Here is a 15,234-nt window from a genome sequence, read left to right on the forward strand (position 1 = left end):
AAGTGGCTAATATGGGGCCTGCCCTCCATGCTTGTCGTGCCCTAGAGAGGGCTCGGAAGGTCCACACCCAAACCGGGCACATGCTGGCTGCCCTGAATTGACCGTGTGTGTCCCCCGACAGGACCCCCGGGGATCCAGAATGATGGAGTGGAGACACTTGGAGCCGGTCTGCTGCGGTAAATGTCTTTCCCTCCTCTCCCCTTTTCCTTCTGTGGTTTGGAGGCTGCACCTTACAGTGGCAGATGTGATAAACCTTCAGGAAGACAGAATGTGCTCTCTCTGGGGACCCTCCACCCAAGTTTCTCTGTGCCCGGGATCCAGCTGGGGCACCTGCCTGTAACAGGGGGCCTTTCTGGAACATCGGGGCTTCACTTGTCAGCACCCCCAACCTTTCTCCCACTGCAGGTCTCCCATCTCATTACTCCCTACCCAGCATGAGAGGTGTCTTTTCCAGCTAGGAGTCAGAGGCTTTGCTTTGGCTGAGGAGCTGGCATTGTTTTTCTTTCTCTATGACAATAAGTACTGTGTGACTGACATCTCCCTTTTAGTTTTGACCCTAAGGGAAGTGAAGAGAGGTAGGTGATAGGTAGGATTTGGAGAGACTGAGGACAGCGGTGCAGCCTCAGCCTGGAAAATGCATAAATGCGACAGACCCCGAGTCCTGCTTGGGGGTGTTCCTGGACCCCACGTGCCTCTGTGAGCCAGAATCGGAGTGTGGGGTCTCTAGCAGGTGCATGCGCCATGGTGGTTTGCACAATGTCATGCCTCTGAGTCCCCTGGACTGGCCTTACCCCTCCCCATGTCCACTCTCCTCTTCCTGAGTCTGAGGTACCTGTGGAGGGCTGCTTAGTAGGCACAGGGCATGTGCAATAACCCTTATGACTCGGGTGGGGAGCAGAGTGGATGAGCTGGGGGGTCCCTCTCTCTGGTTTGTCCAGCTCATGGCCTGCACCTTGCCTTGGCTGCAGGACTCTCCTAGGAACCCAAGATACAGTCTCTCCCTGCTTCCTCCCTCCCAGCCTGCAGGGGTGCTTGTTTTGCCTAGTCACCCCAGCCTCGGTATGGTCTCTGGCTTCCCTGAGGGGCTGTTTGGGGCAGAGGGCCCCTAAGGTGTCTCTGCGCTGACCTTGCCGCTGTCCGACGTGGGCCCGCAGGCTCTCTGCACATGCACTTGCCACAGGGTGAGGGGGCATCTCTCTTCACACAGGCATCACCAACATGACCTTCCCCTTGTCCGACCAGCCAGTGCTGGGAGAATGGTTCGTTTTTGTCGAAATGCAAGGCCACCTGTACAACAAGTCCTTTGAAGTTCAGAAGTATGGTAAGTTGGAGAATCTAGCATCTTAGGATTTCAGACCTGGGAGAAACCACAGACCCAAGGATGACACAGATGATGAGGGTGAGGATGGCAGAGCCCCGTACAAGGAGCGCTTGGTACAGCCAGGCATGGCGTGGAGGGCTGGCTTTGTCATGGCCTTTTTTGTTTTTTTTTTTAATGGTGATAAAATATAAGTAACATAGAATTTGCCATCTTAACTACTACTAAACATGCAGTCAGTTCAGTGGCGTTAAGTACATTCGCACTGTTGTGTAGCCATCACCACCATCCATCTTCAGAATTTGTTATCTTCCCAAACTGACACTCTGTCCCCGTTAAACACTAACTCCCCATCCCCGCCCCCAGCCCCTGGCACCCACCATCTACTTTCTGTGTCTAGGAATCTGACTACCCTAGGGACCTCATATAGATGGCATTTGTCCTTTTGTGACTGGCTATTTCACTCAGCATAATGTCCTCAAGGTTCATCCATGTTGTATCAAGTGTCAGAATTCCCTTCCTTTTTAAGGCCGTCATTTCTTTTTGTACTTTCATCCTTGTCCTGACCTTGTGAGGCATCTCCACTTTACAGATGGGGAAACTGAGGCTGAGAGAGCCATTAAGGAAAATGCTCAAGTAACAAGAGCTGGGGAGCGAACCTGCCAGAGCCACTTACTCTGCTTCTGTGCTAAAGTCACCCTGACGTGGTCAAGGGCTTCTCCTTTTAAGAAGAAGATCCTGGAAGGAAAAGCTGTAGAGGTCAGGGCTGTGGGTTGCAAGCAACAGAAGCCCAGGGAAAATTCAGTAAGCAAAAGGAAGTTATTGTCTCCTGTAACAAGCTCTCAGGACCAGGTTTCCTCTGTGCTGTTCCCGGGTATTGCTCCCTCCCTAAGCTGTGCGCTGCACAGGGTGACCAGATGGCTGGACACTCCTAGGCTGAGTCCTGCAGCAAAGAGAGGCACCCTCCATCCGTAAGCACCCTCAGGATGCCTCTAGTTGGTCCAGGAGCCACTGGCACACCCCTGGGATGGGCTGGAATTGGTTACACGCAAAGTACGTGGCCCCCTGAGAGAAACGGGGCGCTGGTCCCCTAACGGTAGGAAGGAAATAGATGTGGCTGGCAAATCCCCAGAGAGCTGTCAGTGCTCAACCAAGGGTGACATGGATTCTTCAGTGCAGTGGTGGGGCCGTCATTCTTTGGCCACCTCCTGTACTCTGAGGCCCCCCCAGTGGTGGAAGCCATCTGCCTCCCTCCTCTCTGCTCTCTCCCTGCAGTGCTGCCAAAGTTTGAGCTCCTTATTGACCCACCCCACTATATCAGGGACCTGGATAGCTGTGAGACCGGCACTGTGCAGGCCAGGTGAGAAGGTTGTACCCTGTCCCCCACAGGCATGCCCCTCACCCCGTGGGCATGTCCTTCCTCCCACTGGATGCCCCTTCCGCTATGGACATGCATCTCCTCCCACAGGCATGGCCCTCCCCTGCTGCTGTCCCCTCCCACTCCTTCAAGGTTGAGCCCTTCCCCTGAGGGGGGCACCTTTCCCCAGGCCGTACTTTTCTCTGTCAGGCCTCCCCCTACCCCGGGTTTTGCCCCTTCTCTGAAGGCTCCCACTCCCCCCTTTCCCACAGGCAGCACCCACAGCTGCAGTCTGACCAGAGAGGGATTTCTAGAGGGGGTTGCCCTCTTAATGGCAAGGCCTTTCACCAAGGCCAAAGTGCCGGTGACCAGAGGGTGTCAAGAGACACTGTCCCATTCTGGGGTCCCCAGGAGAGCCCTGCAATGCCCAATGCCTGTATTCCTGCCCCAGCGCTGCCGCCTGCTGGAGCCTGTGGCCTGGCCAAGGCTGCTCTCTGGCCTGTGTCTCCTCCAGCTGTATGTGTGTGTTAAAATGCAAGGACGTGCTGTGTACACACACGTTTTCTAGTCTAGAAAACACTGTTGAAGTGTCTGGCGTTATAGTTTAATTCACTGCTGTCTCCCATTTTGCTCCTGCACCCTGGTAAGCAGGTGTCCCCTCTGCATCAGGCACGACATACATACATTTAAATTTCACCAATATCCCTGAGATGACAGTTTTATTCCCATTCTCTGGATGAGGAAACCGAGGCTCAGAGAAGTCAAGTCCCTAGTTCAAGCTGAACTCTTTAGGGCACTTAAGGCCAGGCTCTCTGGTACTCCAATGGAGTCACCAACTCCAGTGGTTGTCTCACACATTCTGCTTGTTCTTGGGTCCAGAGTTCCTCTCTGACCCTTGGTCTCTTTCTCTGTCAAACATGAGGCTTGGTGCAGAGGATCACAGGGCCATGATGTTATCTGTCCTGACTCAGGGCTGCAGGAAGGGCTGTAAGGATGGACTGTAGGATGGGGAAGCATCCCTGTGTGAGGGACATGATCTGGCAGTCGTCCATGAGCATTTCTTGGGCATAGTCAGCAGGTGGCCCTGGACAACTCCACCCCTATCCAGTTGCTGTACCAGTGACCATGCTCCTGCCTATGGAGTTCACTTCTCTGGTCCTTTTGTTCCAGGTATACCTTTGGGAAACCTGTCTCCGGGACCTTAGTGATCAACATGACTGTGAATGGCGTGGGGTACTACAGCCAGGAGGTGGGGCGCCCCATTCTTAGGACCATGAAGGTGAGGAACAGGAGCCCATGCTGCTCACCCACAGGGTCTGCCCTCTCCTTCAGTTCCTTGATCATCCATTTTAGTTTACTTTCTAAAACAGTATACAGTGGGGATTTTCCTGATGATAAAATTCTTTTTGGCTGAACATAGAGACTTTAGAAACTTTTTAAAAGGGAAGACAATAAAGATGACTTATCTTCCAACAAGCAGACACAACCGTTGTTGATATTTTGATGTGTTTCCCCCCAGGACATTGTATATAAAGTTTTTTGTTTTGTTTTTTAAATAGCCGTATAGAGTCTATGACTCAGGGGTTTTTAGTATATTCACAGAGTTGTGCAGCCATCACCACTATCCAGTTTTAAAATAGTTCCACCATCCCCCCCAAAAAATTTCTCAGGTCCTTTTGCAGTTAATCCCTGTTTCCATCTCCAGCTCTAGGCGACCACTAATTCACTTTCTGTCTGTCTCTATGGATTTGCCTGTTCTGGACATTTCACATAAATAGGATCATAGAACATGTGGCCTTTCATGTCTGGCTCTTTTCATTCAGCATCATTTTTTCAGAGTTCATCCACGTTGTAGCATGTCAGTGCTTCATTCCTTTTTATCGACCAAGTAATATTCCACTGTATGGAGGGACCACATTGTGTTTATGCATTCATCCATTGATGGGCTTTGGGTTGTTTCCACTTTTTGGCAATTGTGACTAATGCTCTCTGAATATTCATTTGCAAGTTTTTTGTGGCCAGATGTTTTCCTTTCTCTTGGGTGTGCCATGCCTGGGTCACATGGTGTGGAATTAAATGAAGACCACCCAAATTAGGATGAACAAAGGCTATTGATTTGGAGTTTGCTGTAGCAAGGTAGTTAGCCACTTGCATTTGGCAGAGATTTCATGGCAGGCGGAGACGTGGGACAGCGTTATAGTGAAGAAACAAGAGAAGACGGCTTTAGGTGTGTCCTGTTGCAGGCGGGTGACCTAGAGAAGCTGTAGGCGGCTAACTAGAAGCAGGCATCTGAAACAGTGTGTGAGGAGTGCACATTTGGCTTTCTCCAGTAGGTCCTAAGTTGGGAGTGGGGGCAAAAATCAGGGAAATTGTCAGTGATTAAGTCCTGGCCATTGGGGGCCAGTTGTTGCAGGTTATTGTTTAGTTGTTAGAGAGAGGAGTCTGGCTGGCTTCATGCAAATCTAACCTGTAGGTGACAGGTTGGCTTCCTGGGTTGGTGACTGCTGATTGTGTGTCAGTGTTTTTTTTCCTGCATGATCTGGCCATGATCCGTTCAATCTCTCAGTGGTGACTGTGTTTAGCCGTTTCAGAAATTCCCAGACTGCATGATTTCACATTCCTTGTATGTCAAGTTTTATAACTTATTTTTTGTTCTTCTTCAACTTAACGTTACGTTGTGAGTGTGCTACAGTGTAACTGCACACGTCCTGGAGATTCTGTGCTTCTGTGGGGGCCGCTGACATTGAACCCTGTCAGTGCCAGCTCCTCCTCACCCCACCCAAAGCTTCTCCCTGTCCCTTCCTTTCTTCCTGGAGGCCGCCCGCTGGTGGTGACCCCTGTTTTAGTTCTCTCGTTGACTGAGTAACTCACTCCACAGCTGCGTCTGGATGTGGAGTTGCTAGGCGCCAGGTGGGTCCTGAGATAGGCGTTGAATGGGGGAGTTCTGTGCCTCGGAAGTGGGAGGGGAGAGAGTGCTCTGAAACGGGACTATTTTCAAATCTCCTCCCTGCTGTCTGGCTGGCGGGGATTGTCTCACCTGCCCCACAGAGTAGACAGGGACATTGTGCATCCCCACACATGGCGTAGGTCAGGTGTGTCACCGAGTGTCCTCCTGGCCCTCCAGGTGGCCAGAGAGACCTGGATTTCAGATGTGTGTTTGCGAGTTGTCCTTTGAAGCAGCTGCAGCCCCTACTGAGCACAGCCTGCGTGTCTCCTGCTTCCAGATCCACGGCTCCCAGGACTTTGACATCTGCGTGAAGGACATGGTCCCGGCCGACGTCCCTGAGCACTTCCGGGGCATAGTCAGCATCTGGGCCATGGTCACCACTGTGGATGGGAGCCAGCAGGTGGCCTTTGATGACTCCACCCCCGTCCAGAGGCAGCTGGTAGACGTCCGGTACTCCAAGGTCACCAGGAAGCAGTTCAAGCCGGGTCTGTCCTATGTGGGGATGGTGAGTGCTGGAGCCAGTGCCCAGCAGGTGCCAACCGAGGTCGCAGGCTCTGCGCTGCCTTCCACTCCAGCTCCCGCCTCAGGGCCACCATGAAACCACTGCCGTAGGGTCCCAATTGCAGCTGGAGAAAGCAAGACAAGCAGAGCTGGGTGTCACCTCAGGGGGAGGCTTGCTCTGCCCCTGGGCACTGCCACCCACACCCCGACCCCTTTTGCCTTCCACCGGCCATAGGATCCTGGTGTCCTCACACTGTGTCCCCCTCTTGCTCCACTTTGGGACCTCCCTTCTCTCAGCCACCACTGTCCCAAGCATGGAGACACAGCTCATATGCCCTTTGATTTTCAGGTCCCAGCTGGAGTAGAAGCTAAAGCACCGCAGGCACGGTCATAATATGCATGAAGAAGGGGCTTGGGGCTATGGATTCAGGGAAAGGGGAGCATTCATGTACAGTTGAGAAATTACCCACCATCTGCATTAAAGAACAGAGCTGTTAATGGGGATCACACAGGCTGAAGCCCCCGTCACCCCATCACCAAATACCTGCTCCAGGGTCCCTCCGCACCCACTGACCACATTTCTTTTACAACATTCATGTCTTCTGAACCCTTCATTCTGATCACCTTTTCTACCCGCCTGAATGATGAGCTACGAGAGTTCCTGTCTATGGCATTGCCCACCCTGTTCCTACCCTGGCATGAGGCTAATGGGTGGCTTGTGGTGATTTGCACCTTGTGATTTCTTTGCGCAGTCCAAAGTCATGAAGGTTTTCCCTCTGTTTTATTCTAAGCGTTTTATAGTTTTAGCTCTTCCATTTAGATCTGTATCCATTTTGAGTTCATTTTTATATATGGTGTGAGGTAGGGGTTCCACTTCATTCTTTTGCATGTGGCGATCCAATGGTTTCACCATTTGTTGTAGAAACTATACTTTTCCCCAGTGAGTGGCCTTGGCACCCTTATCAAAGATCAATTGGCTATAGATGTGTGGGTTCATTTCTGGACTCCCTGGGTCTCCATGTCTATTCTTATGCTAATACCACACTATCTTGATTATTACATTTTTGTAGTGACTTTTGAAATTGCAATGTGTGAGTTCTCCTTTTTTGTTCCTTTTTTAGGATTGCTTTGGCTACTGGAGTCCCCTGAAATTCCTTGTGAATTTTAGCATCAGCTTGTCTCTTTCATCAAAGAAGCCGGCTGGGGTTCTGGTGGGGATCAGGTCGAGTCTGTAAATCAGTTTGGGGAGTGTTGCCTAACCACTTGAAATCTTTGGTGACCCCTTCCAGGTGGAGCTGTCCTACCCTGATGGCAGCCCAGCTGAGGGGGTGACGGTCCAAATCAGGGCAGAGCTGACACCAAAGGACAACATCTACACTACGGAATCTGTGTCCCGAGAAGGGCTGGTGGCATTTGAAATCCCCTCCATCCCCATGTCAGCCCAGCATGTGTGGCTGGAGGTGGGTGAGTCGCCTGGGCCCTTGTCATTCAGCCAACAGGCACATGCTCAGGAGGCCTGGGTCCTCTCCCTACCCTGAGAGAGTTCATGGTCTGATGGGGGAAGCCAACAGGAGTACAAATAATGCACCTGCCCCAGGGCGAGGTGGGAGGCTGCTTCTCGGGGAATGGGACAGTATGTGCAGAGGCCCAGGGGCCCACGATCACAGTGCAATCGGGTCCTGCAAGTGCCCGGCCAAGCTGAGCCATTTCAGGAAGCTGTGGAGGAAGGAGCTGGTGAGGCTAACCCCCACCTCCCAGAAGGTAGTCAGGCAGACAGAGTCATCTGAATTTTGACACCCAGCCACTTCTCCAGTGCACATATCCTGTTTCCCCGAAAATAAGACCTAGCCGGACAATCAGCTCTAATGCGTCTTTTGGACCTGGTATTCTATTCTATTCTATTCTATTCTATTCTATTCTATTCTATTCTATTCTATTCTATTCTATTCTATTCTATTCTATTCTATTCTATTCTATTCTTTGTTATATTATACCTGGTCTTATATTATAGTAAAATAAGACTGGGTTTTATAAATTTTTGCTCCAAAAGATGCATTAGAGCTGATTTTCCGGCTAGGTCTTATTTTCAGGGAAACACGGTAGTTGGGGGGTTGGGGGATGACAGGTGGGCAGACAGGAGATGATGATGGAGAGGGCACCAAGCTTGGAGCTGCTGAGGTACAATCAGTAGGACTTGGTGTCCCATTGTCAGGGGAAGGAGGAACAGGAATGATAGAAGTGGTGTCCTGGCTCCCAGCTCTGTGACCGCCCCAGAGACACTGGGTGGGGGGGACGCGGCAACTGAGAATAAATGTGTAGGTGGGAGCTGAGGACATTTGTGGTCTCTGTGTCCCTTATGGTTGACATGTCCTTAAAGCTTTTTAACCACCAAAGCCACAAGCACAAGGGTCCCCAGGCCACCCACATTCTTTACCAACTGGCTATAAATTTGGGTTTCCTGCTGCCTCACTACCTTACAATTTCAGGTTTTTAAAAAATGGAAGACATTTCTTTATTTCCATTCGTCCGTTAGCAATTAAGTAGCAGCAAAGTGCCCAAATACTTCAAATATCAGAATTAGCTGAATAATTTTCTCTCATAGATGTCTAAAAATTAGCTTTTTCCAAAAATGTCCCTTTAATAGAAAGATATTCTATTTCTGTTACCAAATACTGCTTAGGAGAAGGTCTTTAATTAATTGTTTTTTAAAAAGCAGAACCAGTTTTAAATATTATCTAATTTTTTTAGTGCGATGTAATTGACATATAACATTATATTAGCTTCCTATGTATAACAATGATTCAATATGTGCGCATATTACAAAACAACCACTACAGTACGTCTAGTTAACATCTATCACCACACATAGTTTCAAATATTTTTTTCTTCTGACGAGAACTTTTAAGATCTCCTTTCTTAGCAACTTTCAAATATACAATATTGTTTACCATAGTTATCCTGCTATACAGTATATCCCCAGGACTGCAAGTTCGAACCTTTTGCAATTACAGTTTTATTATAGAAAAATAATACAAATTAGAACAAAGCAAAGAGAGAGACGCTTAGGACAAGAGCTGGGAGGGTCCCAAATTCGAAGCTTCTTGTGCTGTCTCTGTGGAGCTGTGACTCATTACCCTCCCAGCTCACGGATGTGTGACAATACACAAAAAGAACTGCCAACCAGGGGCGCTCACTCACACATCAGTGTCCACTGTTTTTATTGGGGTTTCATTACATAGGTGCCTTGGAGTGAATCATGGGCCCAAAGACCGAACTCAGTCTCCAGCTACTTCCCCAACCTGGAGGTCAGGATGATATGTGACTCAGAGCCCCAATCCTCCAATCAAAGGGTTGGTCTTTCTGGAGGGGCCGTCCCCATCCTGAGTCATCTCATTAGCCACATGCTCAGGACCTACCATGAATAACAAATGCACTCTCATCACCGGAGAAATTCCAGGGATTTAGAGAAAGAAGCCTGGCCACCTTCTTTATTCTTTATCACGCAGAGGTCTTAGACTCCCCCTTTAAACATCCCTCTTGTGTTAGCCTCATTCTTTTAGCAGCAACTGAAGGCAACAGGCTCAAACCACCAGAGGAGCAAAAATAGTATAACCACCAGGATCTGGGGCTGCAGGGGTTGGGCTGTGAGCTCCAGACGGGGCCAGGTCCAGAGCCGCTGGGATGCCTTCCAGGATAGCCACTCCCTTTCCTGACTGCCATCTCCTCTATTCCCTTCTCAGGCAGGTTATTCCCTCAGAGAAGCCACCCTGGGGCTGCTGGCAAGCTTGGGGCGGGGGAGGGGGGATACAAACATGCACACAGAGAGGAGGGGGTTTTCCCCAAAATGTGATGGCACTGTCTCCTGATGGCCACCTGTCCCTGCCTGAGCCGACCCCCAACACCCTGTGGCCAGTCTTGGACAATTGCTTCCCACAGAGCTGGAAAGAACAGGCTAACCACACTGAACCCCATTGTCTGAGAATTGAAAAGGGAGTTCCCCAAAGGGAAACTGGAGCCTGGGGGGTGGGTCTTCCTGCAGGGCAGGGCAGGGCAGGGCAGGGCAGGGCAGGGCAGGGCAGGGCAGGGCAGGGCAGGGCAGGCCAGGCCAAGCATCCCAAGACCCCCTTCCCGGGCACCCAGACCTTGACCAAGTACCCTCTCTTCTTCAGACCAAGGTGACAGCACTCAACGGAAAGCCTGTGGGGACCCAGTACCTGCCCAGCTACCTCTCCCTCAGCAGCTGGTACTCCCCCAGCCAGTGCTACCTGCAGCTGCAGCCGCCCTCCCACCCCCTGCAGGTAAGGCTTTCAGGGGTGCCTTTCCCCGGGCAGGATGGAGCACAGGATGTGGCATGTACGCTCTTCCAGGGCACCTATACCGGCCCCAGCGGGACTAATGCTGAGGCCAGGGCTGGACCCCCCATCCCTCCAGCAAGGAAGGTATTCGTAGGAATGAATGCCTGTAATTTATTTGTGATGGACGTTAAGGCCGTGGCTCAGGGTTTATCATGATAAACGTGACTCCTATCCTCAGGGTGCCACTGCTCCCAGGCCTCAGATGGGCCCCCTGCTGTTGGCACTGGGTTCTCCACTTTCTAGAGGCTTCCACTTCTTGTGTGAAGGCACCAGGAATTTCCCCACCCAGACACTTCCAGACATACCGAGTGCAGAGACGAGACCAACTTAGAGCTGGGTCTCTTGTTAGTTCTTTCTAAGTCTGTTATTCCACGATCCCGATTAAGTAAGATGCGTGGAGAGGTACGTGGAGAGGATTTGTAAAAATTGAGCAGTAAGTTGGGAGAGTTCCCATGCACCCCTGTCCCCTGCGCACTGATTAGCAGCACCTTGCATTACTGTTAAAATGGATGAGCCAATATCGGTGCATTATTATGAACTAAAGTCCATAGTGTACGTTAGGGTTCTCTCTTGGTGTTGCACATTCTGTGAGTTTGGACAAATGTACAATGACATATACCGTGTTTCCCCAAAAATAAGACCTAACCAGACAATCAGCTCTAATGCGTCTTTTGGAGCAAAAATTAATATAAGACCCGGTCTTATTTCACTGTAAGACCCAGTCTCATATAAAATATAATATAATATAATATAATACAATATAATATAATATAATATAATATAATATATAACATATATTATACTATATACTATATAATATAATATATATTACATAACATATAATATAGTATATATTATGTAAGACCAGGTCTTATATTAATTTTTGCTCCAAAAGACACATTAGAGCTGATTGTCCAGTTAGGTCTGATTTTCGGGGAAACATGGTATATACCGTTACAGTATCATACAAAATGGTTTTATTGCCCTAAAAATCCTCTATGCTCTACCTCTTCATCTTTCCCTCCCCGCTAGCTCCTGGCAACCATTGATCTTTTCACTGTCTTTATACTTTTGCCTTTCCCAGAATGTTGTACGGTCAGAATCATACAGTATGTAGCCTTTTCAGTTTGGCTTCTTTCATTTAGAAACTTGCATTGAAGTTTCCTCTGTGACTTTTCATGACTTGCGAGCTCCTTTCATTTTAGTGGTGAATAATACTCCATTGTATAGTATGGACGAACTGCGGTTTGTTTAGTCCCTCACCTACTGAACGATACATAGCTGTGTGTTTTATAAAGCACTCCATTAACCCCCTTAACCAGAGCACCAAGGGCGGAGCCTGGCTGCCATGGGTGGTGGCAGGCCCGCCAGCATTGCTCCTAATGCAAACCACTTGCCATGGGCTCCCAGGCCCTACCAGCCCCATAAACCTCTAGCAGTTCTGCCCAGACCTGAGGCCACAAGGGGCCCCTGGGATGCAGCTCGAAGAAATTCCGGCTCCGTGCCTGTCTCCTGGGCTTGGCAGCCCTCTGCAGGGGTTATAAGAATGAGAAACTCAGGCGAGATCGTGCCCAGCTTGGCTGAACACACTGTTCTTGTCGTAATGCTGTTCAACCAGCAGTGTGGTGTGGGGACACTGGCGTTGGCCACTTTCCCACGGGGGTGGGAAGAAGCCCTGTGTCCCCAGCTGCCAGTACCGCTGTTCCCAGTAGGTGAGGACTTGGCTGGGTCAGATGAGGACTCAGACTTTCCTCTTGGAGGGATGTCTCCATCCTGCCTCAGTCAGTCAGCAGGCTCCAGCTCCTTCTACCCCCAGGCTGTCATCAAGGGGCCCTGGGTGCGACCTCAGGGCATTGAGGCAAGAGTGGCCATGCTTGGTCCAGCCTGCGGGTGGGAGGAGCTGGAGCCTGCTGGCTGACTACGTTTCCCCTTCCTCTGGCACCAAGTCACATGCAGGGATGAGCTGCTCTGTATAAGAGGAATGTCACTTGAATCTTTTAGGGTTAATGTGACACCACAGGGTTAGTGTAGGAGAAAGCTTTGTGCTCTTTCCTTCTTTCTATCCAACATTTCAAACAGAAGGGTACTTTTGTTTGTCTTTTTGTAGGGGATATTTACAAATTTAAGATAATTTTTTTAAAGTATAATAAACAACCACATGCTTTTCCCTTAGATTTATGAATTAACATTTTGCCTCCATCCGTCCATTCCTCCATCCACCCACCCCTTCATTCACCCACCCAACCACCCATCCACGCACCCATCTATCTAATTTCTCTACACTTTTTTTGGCTGCAGCATTTGAAAGTACATTACACATATCATGACGCTTCACTCTTAAATACTTGAGCATAATATATCCTAAAAATAAGGACATTCTTCAACATGGCCTCAAGGCCATTGTCACATCTACGAAAATTACATTAACTCAATTATATTGGTCAAGCCACAGGCAACATTCAGGTTTTCAAAGGTGTCCTCAAGATGTAACATATATCTAGTGTGTGTGCACACCCATGCATGTCTGCACAATTGTGTGCACCTATACATATATGTGCACGTGCACATGTGTGAATGCACATGCGTGGGTTTGTGTGCACGTCTTATTCAGGATCAATTTACATGTTGCATTTTGGCTCTTCTGTGTCCGTAGTCATACTTGATCTGGAACAATCCCCCCACCTTTTCATCACCGTAACTTTTGTGACGAATACAGGCCTATGGTTCCTTTATCCGGCTTCCCCTAGTGTTTTCAAATTTTTAAATGTTGTTTGCCTTTTTCTTGTTGAATCGTGAGAGTTCTTTATATATTCTGGACACTGTGCACTTATCAGATATATGGTTTGCAAACATTTTGTCTCATTTTCTGGGTTGTGTTTTCACTTTCCTGATGGTATCCTTTGATGCAACAAAAGTTTAATTTTGGTGAATTCCAATTTATCTTTTATCTTTTTTTTGTTGTTGTTGCTTGTGCTTTGGTACCATATTTTAAAGAAACTATTGCCAAATCCATGGTCATGAAAATTTACCCTTGTTTTCTTCTAAGAGTTTTATAGTTTTAGTTCTTACATTAAGGTTTTGAATTGTTTCCAGTTATTTTTTATATATGGTGTGCGGTGGGGTCTGACTTCAGTCCTTTGCACCATCTGTTGAAAAGACTATCCTTTTCCCACTGAATGGTCTTCGCACCCTCATTGAAAATCATTAGGCCATAGATGTGTGGGTTTATTTCTGGACTCTCAGTTCTATCCCCTTTATCTGTACGTCTAGCCTTATGCCAGTGCCACACTTTCTTGATTACTGTAGCTCTGTAGTAAGTTTTGAAATTGGCAAGTGTGTGTCCTCTGACTTTGCTCTTTTTCAAGATTGTTTTGGTTATCCTGGATCCTTTTTATTTCAATGTGAATTTTAAGGTCAGCCTTTCCATTCTGCCTAAAAAAGCCATTGGCATTTTGATAGGCTTGCCCTTAATGTTCACATCATACAAAACCACGGTACATTTGTCAAAACTAAGAAATCAACACTAGATATTTCCATGAACTAAACTGGTGTTTAAATTTCATTTGGTTTTTCTCACATCTTTTTCTGATCCAGAATCTCATTCAGGTTCTCTCATTGTGTTTTGTCTCCTCCAATCTGATGGTTTCTCAGTCTTTCCTGTCCTTGATACTCTTGAAGAGTTCACTCTTCCTTTTGCTGCTCAAATTTGGTCATCAGAGTGCCTTTGGGCCAGCTCCTTAAACAGGCATGTTGTCATCTTCGGGTGGTGGTGGTGGTGGTGGTGTGGTGGGGGGAGGTGTGGAATGACATTTATTAACCACACATGGCGAATCGGTGTGGTGTGGAGCATGACATGTTCATCCCCTCATTGGCTCTTTAGGACCTTCTGTCCAGGAGATATAACCTTATTTTATGGATGGGGGAACTGAGGCTCAGAGGGGTGAAATGACTTGCTCAAGGACCCACAACTAGAGCAAGACTCACCACCCGCCCCAGGTTTCCATCCTCTGGGCATTCAGGGCAATCCAGCTGTTTGGGGAGAGTCATGGACTGCAAAAGATGGGGCATAGGAGGGAAGCTCTGGGGGAAAGGCCCAGAGGATGACCTTCCACATAGCCTGTGGCCTCAGCGTTAGACATGGTTATACCCCCAAGCCACCAGGGAGGTCACAGGACCTGGGAGGCTTCAGCTATAACACAGGGAATGAGGGCAGCTTGGGGTTTAAGCCAGGGGCCCTGGCATCAGCCTGCCTGGGTTTGAACCTAACCCCCACCACTCATTCACATGGGGAAGGGACAGAGCCTCAGTTTCCCCCTCTGGAAACTTGGGGATTAGAGAGGACCCAACTTGTCAAGTGCACATTTGAGGAGAAGGCCCAGCTCACTGTAGCGCTGGCACCTGCAGAATTAGGGAGTAGTTCCAAGACCATCCACCCTCCTGACACCGATTGCAGAATTTGGGGGTCCCCAAATCATCCTCAGGCTTTTAAAATTTCTAAGGGAAGTTTACAGAATCACTGAAAGCTGTTATACTCAGTTACACTTTATTATATTGAGAGACACAGATTAAAATCAGCCTAGGAAAGAGAACACAGGGCAGGGTCCAGGAGACTTCTGAACGGGAGCTTCCATTGGTCCTCTCCAGCATGATGTGTGACAACATGCATGGTGTGCTGCCCACCAGGACACTCACCTGAGCCTCAACGTCCAGAGTTTTTCTTGAGGGGTCAGTCACGTAGACATGTCTGACTATTGCA

General features: G+C 48.8%; 1 protein-coding gene across 6 annotated transcripts in view; it reads left to right on the forward strand.

The window, feature by feature from the left end:
- Positions 1 to 15,234, forward strand: part of CPAMD8 (C3 and PZP like alpha-2-macroglobulin domain containing 8) — a 65,116-nt gene that overhangs the window by 12,643 nt on the left and 37,239 nt on the right. For all 6 annotated transcript variants that reach the window (XR_012498065.2, XM_074337967.2, XM_074337963.2 and 3 more), the window contains exons 7-13: positions 122 to 176; positions 1,208 to 1,321; positions 2,594 to 2,678; positions 3,846 to 3,954; positions 5,900 to 6,127; positions 7,413 to 7,583; positions 10,293 to 10,421. Coding sequence is in view for 5 of the 6 variants with exons in the window: in XM_074337967.2 (XP_074194068.2) it covers positions 122 to 176; positions 1,208 to 1,321; positions 2,594 to 2,678; positions 3,846 to 3,954; positions 5,900 to 6,127; positions 7,413 to 7,583; positions 10,293 to 10,421 (891 nt within the window). In the remaining variant the exon portion in view is untranslated. The remainder of the gene's footprint in view (positions 1 to 121; positions 177 to 1,207; positions 1,322 to 2,593; positions 2,679 to 3,845; positions 3,955 to 5,899; positions 6,128 to 7,412; positions 7,584 to 10,292; positions 10,422 to 15,234) is intronic.

The sequence above is a fragment of the Rhinolophus sinicus genome, chromosome 15, assembly GCF_057876585.1.
Source record: "Rhinolophus sinicus isolate RSI-liver-muscle chromosome 15, RSI-T2T, whole genome shotgun sequence".
Classification (NCBI taxonomy): domain Eukaryota; kingdom Metazoa; phylum Chordata; class Mammalia; order Chiroptera; family Rhinolophidae; genus Rhinolophus; species Rhinolophus sinicus.